At 45.3% G+C, this 10,064-nt stretch overlaps 1 protein-coding gene across 1 annotated transcript; it reads left to right on the top strand.

The window, feature by feature from the left end:
* Window positions 1–318: 318 nt before the first annotated feature.
* On the top strand, window positions 319–9,023 carry LOC137790847 (probable G-protein coupled receptor 149). The gene is made up of 5 exons (XM_068585399.1): window positions 319–1,284; window positions 2,749–2,929; window positions 3,076–3,557; window positions 7,124–7,267; window positions 7,902–9,023. The coding sequence occupies exons 1-5, from the start codon at window positions 319–321 to the stop codon at window positions 8,394–8,396; spliced, it is 2,268 nt and encodes a 755-aa protein (XP_068441500.1). The 3' UTR covers window positions 8,397–9,023.
* The last annotated feature ends 1,041 nt before the right edge of the window (window positions 9,024–10,064 follow it).

Raw genomic sequence — 10,064 nt, 5'->3', positions numbered from 1 at the left:
CCCAAATGACGACCATGAAAGGAAACGACGATGACGACAGCGCGTAAGTCGGCAGCTGGAAGCGAGAGGTGCCCTCGTTACGCGGCTTGCACGGGGAACACAAGTGCCTGTCAGAAGGGCTCCAGCGGTGTCACTGGCACCGGAAAGCTTTTGATTATGCGCGCGTTCGTCGTGGGATCGTAAAGGGATATTGCCCAATGTCTCGCTCACCGTCTCCGCGGCGCGGATATGTAAAAGAGAGTTGCTGCACCGGATAATGAGTTCGATTCACACCAACTAAAAGTGCCAAAAGGAGACGGGGAAGTTCATTCATTGGAAATGTCTACGACGCACATGAGCTCCCCGGCGCCCAACCTGAGCGACCTCTCCACGGCCACGCACGAGAGGACGGACGTCCCCCCGGAGATGGAGAGGCAAATCCGCCTGGGAATTTTCGGCTTGTGCGTAATCTTCGCTGTTGCCACCTTGGTCGGAGGTGTGTATTCGCTGCTGTCTCTCCTCCGCACGAGGAGGAAAACCTCCCTGTGTCTTATCGTGGCTTCCATGTCGGTGGACGACCTGCTCAGCGTGGTCCCTCTGTCCCTGTTCATGCTCTTGCAGTGGGAGCCCGCCGGAGGGTCGGGCAGCCTGTGCACCTTATCTGGACTCCTGTACGTGTTCCAGGGGGTTTCGAGCAACATGAAGGCTTGCCTCATAGCAGCCTACACTTTTTATGTGACCAAGAGATTTGGAGTTCTTCAATCTGTCCGCCGGCCCCTCAGAGTGATGTGGGCCATCGGCGGCGTGTGGGCGGTCAGCCTCACCGTGAGCGTGCTGCCTTTGTGCGGATGGGGCAGCTTCAAGCCGGTCTCTCTCGGGTGCTTCCCGGAGAGCGAGAGTTTGTACACGCTGCTGCTCTTCTCTTTGTATTCCCTGTGTTTCTGCGGCTTGCTGTTTTTCTTCATCTCTCTCACCTCCCAGCTGCTGTGCTCCCGGGAGCCCCAGAGGACTTTACTCTACCCCAGCTACTTGGACATGGCGAGGGGGCTGAGCGGCTCCGCTCCTCTCTGTACTCTTCCTTCCTTTTCCCGGGACAGCCTGAACAATAGTTTCGGCGTCTACAACGAGCTGAGCCCAAGTTCCTGCGGGACGGTGCTGCGGGAGGAAGAGGCCGGCGGGCTGTCCCCGGTGTCTGTCAGCGGGCAGAGGGCCGCAGCAGTCGGGGACACGCCGGTTGTGTTTGCACAAAAGCGCTTCTCCATGATCCTGGCGGTGGTCCGAGTTATTTTATGGATGCCAATGATGGTGAGCGCCGTGGAAACTGCTTCTGACAACTTGACTATCCAATAGCCTTTAAATGAGTTGTGTTTTTGTTAACATCTGTACTCCTTTTGTTTCATACAGACAGAACATCCACACAACTACAAACCAGACAAGTGGAGCTGTCTCATATTGATTATTGAGTCTTATCACTTCATCCTAAACCTCCTGTTTGCACTAGAGTTAAACCCACCCAACCTGTCTCTGGTGGAGAGGATCTGACTCTACAGAATAATACAGACGTAGGCAATTGTGTCTGGGGGCAACAGAGAGATGTAAGATAAATGCTCAACAGCACTAGAACCGTGTGGCTCTAATGTATATGACTCCCAAACGCCACACATCTATTCAATTTAATTCAGTTTATTTTGTATAGCTCAAAATCACAAACACAATATTTGCCTTCACAGTGTGTACACGTGACATCCTGTGCACCCTGTCACATCGGATCAGAAACAACTCCCCAAATAAAGATAGTAAAAACCTTTTTACAGGGAAAAAGGGAAGAACCTCCATAGAGCAACAGATGAGGCTCCTCTCCAGGTTGGACAGAAGCAACAGATGTCATGTGACCAGAATGAGCAACGTTACCGAGTTACAGTATATCACTTGAATAGGACAGAAATGATTCATATAATAAGTAGTAGGCATGGACCACAGTCCATGTCAGCAGAAGGAAGTAGAGAGGCCGTCTCCAAACCAACACACATATATTTTTGGGTTTGTGCATATAGGCGATGAGCTTGTCGAGTTCAGTGTGGGCACAAGTGACACGATGGTTTGTTTCACTCTATTAATAATCTGTTTAGAAAACATTTAGACATTTCGTCATGGTTTGTGCTCGCATTAAAATGGTTAAACACTGGCGTTTAAAAATACAAGCAGCAATGATTTTGTTCAAGCCAGTGTGCCATTAAATGAACCCTAAAGGCTCTGGGAACAGTATGTGACAGGTTTAGTCCGTCCCTAAAGGGCAGTTATGTAAATACTTTACACGACTGCCACATCATGAGTGCTGCTTCTTGCTCAAAACAGAATAAAAAGTATTTGAGGTGATAAATGGGGTCCAGCCAGCAGACAATGACGAGCAAACAGAATTGGTATGCCAAGCTTGCAACACTAACAAATGTGCAAAAACCTTGAATATGAATAGCTCAGAAAATGTAAAAAAAAAAAATCACTGATTTAGAAATACAATGACAACAACTTGAACATTTCCAATTAGTTTATTTTTATTTGGGTTTCTTTGAGAAACAAGCAAGTCTACCTCAGATGGTTTGTCTTTATATTTTTTATATGTATCTGTATCATTTACATTTATACTATTTTCTAGAAAATGTAGGTCAATATCAGTGCAATGCTACCTGTTGCTGCTGGGCCAAAACCGCTGAGTCAAACACTAATAAGCAATTATCATTGAATTAATGTCCCTTTCCCCTTCATTCACAGACTTTGGTGCTGGTAAGCCACACAGTGAATGCACACAGCGACTCCCTGGAGACGCTGAGCTTCATTCTCACTCTGCTTGCCCCCGTGGTCACTCCATTATTCATGCTGTCCGAGCGCTGGATCCACATGCCGTGTGGCTGCTTCATTAACTGCAAACGGGATCCAATGAAGGAACCCTCAGGTAAAAAAAAACATGCAAAGAAACTCACCAACGATTCCCCATCACAGGTGCTTCTACATAACGAACCACTAAACAAGTCCCTCGTTGTTATTATGGAGGAAAGGGTGAAACGGTGACTAAATAATTCTCAATAACCTTTTTCGCAGTGATGAAAAGAAGATTTGAGTTCAACCTTTCCCTCCAACAAGGCTATGGAGTGTACAAGTTGTCCCACGCCACCATGTCTCATGACAGTCCCCCCCTTGAGATGCCTGCGTATCACAGCCTGTTTAACTGTAACTTCCCTGATGCCCGTGGAGGACTCCCCAGCCTGGGGCCTAGTTTTTATTTCAGCACCACCGACCCTCTGGACAGCTCCTCCCATGCAGACCTGTCGTTGGAAGTTGTGGCCGGCGGAGGAGAGGCGCCGGCTGATTGTTCACTCCCTCGTGAGAACCAAGGGGACGACGACGACTTCTGCTGTGTCTCTTCACTTCTTTCTCACCACCAAGAGCAAGATCACCATCTGACTGATACGTCGTCAGTGTTCGAGGGCCCGGAGCGGAGGCTGTCCCACGAGGAGTGTCTGAAGATCGAGCTGACAGACTGGGAGTGGTGCAGGAGCAAATCAGAGAGGACGCCGAGACAGGTACACCGCTGTCTAGACTCCTCAGTTTATTAGTCTCATGTTGAACCATTCAATGTAGGAACTTTAATCTGTCATGCTGTGGTTCATGGCTGGCATTTGATGCACTCACACTCTGCTGCATCAGCATGCAACATAGGGTGATGTGCTCGTTATTGCCCAATTGATCGTTTAGGATAGATTTTCAATCTCGATATCTGTGTTTACGTTTTGTTCAAAGGGACAAATAAGTGCTGTGTTATCACAGTGCATCTGTACAGAGATAGAGACTCAGTCTTCACATAAGCAGGCTTTAAAGAAGTGTGTGCATATTTGTGTGTTTTTGACTGTTTAAATGCCTGTCTGACTTTCTGTGTGGTGGTCTGTATCTCTGTGGGGGGTTTCCGCATCTGTGGATATGGCTTTTTGTAATCAAGCTGACAGACTGGGAGCTGCGCATGTGATTAAGATGAAATGGTAAAAGTCCCCTCCTCCTTAGCCTCGCTCCTCTCCTCTCATCTCCTCTCCTCTCCTCTCCTTTCCTCTTCTCTCATCTCCTCTCCTCTCCTCTCCTCTCCTCTCCTCTCATCTCATTTCCTCTCCTCTCCTCTTTTCTCCTCTCCTCTCTCTCTCTGCCTATCTTCGTTCGTGCTAAGCATCAATGACGTTTGACTAATAGAGTAATTGATCAAGATACGATCAGCAGCACACTACTCAACTATTCATTAATTGTTGCTCCAACTCTCAGATCAGATCAACTCTCGAGCCTCCACTCAGTTCATTGATTTAGTCTTGTGTTTACAGTTTCAAGATTAGTATTAATGAGTTTTAACCTTCAGCGGTGGTTACATCTCAGTGTTAATAAATATGTTTGTGCTCCACTGTGATTTTATGTGAACATTTTATGGAGAATTCAACGCAATCCATTCTTCGGGGTTTTAGTGGAATCAAACACCATCGATGTATCTGTATCGCAGTATTGTCTGCTCCATGTATTATTCCCTCAAGACAGTTTCCTACAAGCACATGATACACTATTCACTAATCCATGTTAAATCCATTTATTTCTGTGTTGTTGACATGCTTTGCTCTGGTAGTAGCTTAGCATAAGCTGTATTCTCTCTGCACTTTGTTTGCCCAAATGAAAGGTATCGTGGAATTGAACAATGCAGACACAGATGAGAGCGCTGCCTCACTGTGTTCCAGGGAAACAGCTGAGCAGCTACACATAACCTTTTTAAACCACATGGCAGCAAAGTAATTGGGATTTTTCAGAGCAATGCCACTATGAACTGGTTTGAAAACTAACTGGGACAGGAACAGGCGCTGAAAATGTGCGTGCATACATGCGCTTATGCACAACACACTCGCAAGCCTGTCTCTCTTCCTCTCGGTCTCTGCTCTACTTATAAGTATAAAATGTTTTGGTTTAAAATCACCAGAGGGTGCAAAATCCACAGAGCATGCATGTACAGCGTGTTTTCGGCACTCGCTTTGCATCATGTATAATACGTCTGATATGCTCACTGCTGCCGCGTGTGTCTGTGTGTGTGTGTGTGTGTGTGTGTGTGTGTGTGTGTGTGTGTGTGTGTGTGTGTGTGTCTCTGCATGTCCTACTTCTCAGTTTCTTTGTAGCAAGCTCAATACCACTTATATTGATTAGGGTCATCGTAGAAGCCTACAATATACATTGTGTATGTGTTGCAACAAACTCTATACAACAAAGAACAAAGCAAAGCTTTACAGATCCAGCACCCCCCCCCTCCCCAGACACCTCTCTCCCCCGTGCCACACACAGTCTCAACAGATATACCGCTTTAAATTAGCTCACAAACATAGATGTATACACATACTGTACATACACCCACAAAGCCTAAAGAGAGATGAAAGCCAAACATAAATAGTTTGGGATTTATCGCGCTTCCTGGCTTGTTCCTCATTAGCAGACTAGATGTCATTACCCAGCGTCTGTCCTCCTTACTGTCAGCCCTTCCTGCCTTCAGCATCCACAGGAGGGGAATTAGACCTTAAAGACATCTTTACCCTCTCTGTGACTTCATGCTCTCTGCTAGCAAGCGCAGGCTGGGAGGCTGTTCACGAGGGGGAACAGATCTCTTGTGCATTTTAAATGTAAGGAACTGAAACCTCTTTACCTCTCTGAGATCTCATCATGAAGTGTTTCTGAATGTTGTTCTCACCAAGAGGAGGTGGACAAAGAAAACAACACAGCTATTGATTTGGAATGGACAGAAAATATGGAAATGACACAGCAAGGATCAATAATCTGCTCGGATCTGTTTGTCTCAATAAATGTGACAGCGGTGGAGTGTTCATACTTTGTTATTCATCTATCAAAATATAGACATATAGGCACAGAAATGTCTGTGACAGCAGCTCTCTGAGAATGTACTTAGTCACTTCGGTGCTTTGAACTAAATTTAGCCAGCTCACAGCCGGATGTTTTAGTATTTACCATATTCATGCATTAGCATGCTAACAATAAACCCAATGTCCAGCTGAGACTAATGGGAATGCCATTAATGGTCACACGTTTCTAATTTGACAGTTTATGGGGCCGGATGAAAGTTGCACCAACGTTATTAAAATTCATCCTGAGGGAAACATGCCTGTACAACATATCAATCTATAAAGGGTCCGTCCTCTTGTGTGATTGTGTATCATGTGAATATACCCTACACACACACACACACACACACACACACACACACACACACACACACACACACACACACACACACACACACATTTGATTTACTTGATTGTGTGATCAGCTCAACATGGCTCTTCCTCCTTCCATCTCTCTCTCTCTCTCTCTCTCTCTCTCTTTCTCTCTCTCTCTCTCTCGCTCCCTCTCTCCGTTCACAATGACACAAAGACAATGACAGGAAACAGTCACGGAGGACAAACGATTGTGATCCTTTTTGTTTCTATTGTGCGTCATAGATCAGATCATTACATATAACTCATCTAAATAATTTGGGTAATGAGACCTGCCTCATCCTTCCCTCTGCCGACCCACAGGAAGCTTCTTCTTCCCCTGCATGCCAGCACTCACGTTGATACTGTCTAATGAATTAATCTCTTGCAGTGAAATAAAAGAGAAGCAGAAGAATTTCATTTGAGGAAAGTTTTACACAGTGGAATTGTATTATTCATATCAAATGTGTGAAAATATGATTCTGATAACAGCTAAATAGCTCAAAGATCATATACACATGTTTGCTGTGAGCCTAAAAGTTATCTGGTTGCTTACATGGACCCCTGAAGCTGCAGAGTGCTTGTTGGCAGGGATCTCGTGTTTAGGCCTCATTAACTTTGGGATAGAAATGGTCGGTCGACACATTCATCTCCTTGCTCTTGACAAGTTGACATCGTGAACACGGTCTCAGCACAATTAGTTTGAATAAACGGAACGAGATGCAAAAGGACCATAACACTTTTTATTCAACAACATGATGAGCAGGCACGATGAATGTAGTAATTTGCTTAATATGATGTTTAGAAATGAGGGCTGCTTAATAGACAAATAGAAACGTTGACTGAACTTTACGTTGCTCTTTCCTCTGCAGCGGTCATCCGGCGGTCTGTCTATCCCCCTGTGCGCCTTCCAGGGCACCGTCTCTCTGCAAGCGCCGACCGGGAAAACCCTCTCTCTCTCCACCTATGAAGTCAGCAGCGACGGACTCAAAATCTCCCCCTACAACGCGAAGAAGGTAATGACTAGCTCTTGGCGCCGTCTCTTCTTACATTATTAGGGTTAAATTTCCTGTTTGGTATATAAGCAATTTATAATGTAACTTGGGAATTACTTGCATATTCATTTCTTGCTGAATGTATGAAGCGAGATGACTTTGCAAAAAGACTGGAAGCAAGAGGAATTGGATCAAACCAGTTGTGGATTGACGAGTTGTGTGCTGTAGAAAAGCTTTGGATAAAGTGAGACTAGCCAGTCCCCAAATGACTCATAGGCTCATACGTATGACATATCACATTTCAATCATCTGACTCAGCAAAACAAGTGTAATGTCACAAAATGACGGTCAAAAACAAGTAGTTTATGTCCCATTGGCATCTCGAGGGCAATAGTATGTAACTGCAATCATTTCAGATGAACAGAGATACATTAAATAGCCCTACAACAAATCTGTGGGATGATTTGAAATGGGACCTGAAGTGAAATAAGACATGTATCCACTGAAAAGAAAGACTTTCTTGCATTCAAGGATGACTAATAATAAGCCATGAGTGAGCGCTGTGGTGGAATTGGGTTAATTGAATGTGAGTTTCAGGAAAAATAACTCACTGTTTATGAATAACTTGAATTATAAATCTTCCTCTGCTTCAAAGGTGGAAGTGTATCGCTCAAAATCAGTCGGCCACGAGCCCAGTGCCGACGACCCGGCATCGGGGGGTCATCCTGGAGACGTGAACATCAGCAGCGTCGGGATGGGATTGGGTATAGGAGCCGGTGTGGGGGACACCAACGTCAAGATTCACCTTGAGGTCCTTGAGATCTGTGACAACGAGGAGGCCATGGACAGTGTCTCCATCATCTCCAACATCAGCCAGTCCTCCACCCACGCCCGCTCGCCGTCGCTGCGCTACTCTCGAAGGGAGAACCGCTTCGTCTCCTGTGACCTGGCTGAGACGGCCTCCTACTCTCTGCTCATCCCAAGCAGCGGCAACCCAGAGGAGGAGACCATCAATATCACGATACCCGACACTGTGGAGGCCCACCGGCAGAACAGCCGACGGCAGACGCAGGAGAGCTCAGGGTATCGCGAGGAGATCCAGCAGCTAAACGAGGCCTATCGAAAGCAAGCCGGGGAGATGGAAGAGTGACGTGAAGATGCCAAGAGGGTGTCTCTCAGAAAAAGATGGATGGAAGACAGCAACGGATGAAAGACACATACCCAAACATTCCACATTCTAATTTCCGATCACCACCCCAGAACTGAGAGGTGACCCAAATAGAAAATTCAGCTCAAGACTGTTATATAAGTCTGTTTGCTCACTCGTGTACTTCCTCTTCAGGTAGCACCGTGAGAGCATGTGCATCACTTATCTGTGGAATACATAGAGATAGATTAGCCTGCAAAAGAAGAGTTATGGATGTGAATGAGGGTAAACAAGAGAGAGAGAGTGAGAAAGAGAAAGAGAGGGAGCAGGCAGGGGTAAGAGCGAGTAACAGTATTCCAGCAGAGCATCTGTATACCTTCAGAGTGTCACCTCATGGCAGCCTGTCAAATGTCTGAAATAGATACAGCAAGAGAGAACTCCGCTTAGACGTGGAAAAAGCGAGGCCGAGGTCTCGTCACACGTCTCATCTGAAGCGGCTCCTGTACACTACGTCACAGGTGACTCAGCAGTGAGGGGAGGGGGTCACCTGACCCATGTCTTCTGACTCATCCTAGCATGTGTTGTTGTGCATTTTTGTGTGTGAGAAGTAGCTTTGACGGTAAAGGTGTGTGTGTGGAAAGGGAGTCGGGGGGTGGGGGGAGACGATTTGCAATGTCAGCAACCAAAAGTATTCACATGTTTCCTTTATGAGAATGTGTTTATTCTACATGTCATTTGTTTTCACTGTGGTGTGTTTTCCTTTGCGTCCTGGTGCTATAACCGTCATATATTTACACAACTAATGTTGCCACTATTTCACGAGAGAGACCGCCATCGATGCTGGAAATCAGAAAAATGAGGTCGAGCATATGAGGGAGAGTGCCAGGGATTATTGAAGAAGAGGTTGATGGAGTGCTTTTGCAGAGAAGTTTTCTGCCTCATGCACATTTAGTGCAATTTAAATGAGTGACAGTGTGCATATTTTACTACAGTCGGCAGCATATGAATGTACATTTCAGAGCCACTTATCATCTGCCCATCCAATCAGTGAGCCACCGCGCCTCACTTTCGATTGAATACATGCATAAATTCAGGACTGGAATACATTTTTCATATATAGTATATACATATGTATATTGCAGCACTGTTTTTAAAAGGTCACATAGACTGTGAACATCTGCCAGAAGAATTTTATTCTTTGTTCCAAATATTGTTGACATATGCATTACTTGGATGCACATTTACATGTATTTAATTGTATAGTAACTAATATATATTTATTTAAGTTTGTTTTATTATGGTGTCTTTAATATGTCAGCCATTTGGTTGCATGATCTTCAACACAACATTGGCACTTTGTGGACATTCTTTGCAGATGTTTGAATGGTCTACTTTGCTAGCTGCAGCATTCCCCATCCTCCCGAAGAATGTTGTCATAAAAGATTTATACCAGAAAATTGCCTCCAACTGGATTGCAATGTTAAGTGCTCCAAGGCAAAATGTAAAAATGATAATGTACAGGCGTATGAATCATACAGAATGTAAAGTTGTATTCCATGTCAATCATTTCAGCTGTTTGTGGTGCCGAAGGTTTTTCAGCTACATCTCTGCAGCCTCAGAGTGGAAGTAATTTGATCGCCTGCTTATTCTCACTGTCACACAGAACAAGAC

This window comes from Clinocottus analis, unplaced genomic scaffold (genome assembly GCF_023055335.1).
Source record: "Clinocottus analis isolate CAN_PGR_092001 unplaced genomic scaffold, fCliAna1.0.p SCAF_2, whole genome shotgun sequence".
NCBI classification, from domain to species: domain Eukaryota; kingdom Metazoa; phylum Chordata; class Actinopteri; order Perciformes; family Cottidae; genus Clinocottus; species Clinocottus analis.
Note: the sequence above shows the minus strand (reverse complement) of the source record. Positions and strands in the feature narration are given on the sequence as shown.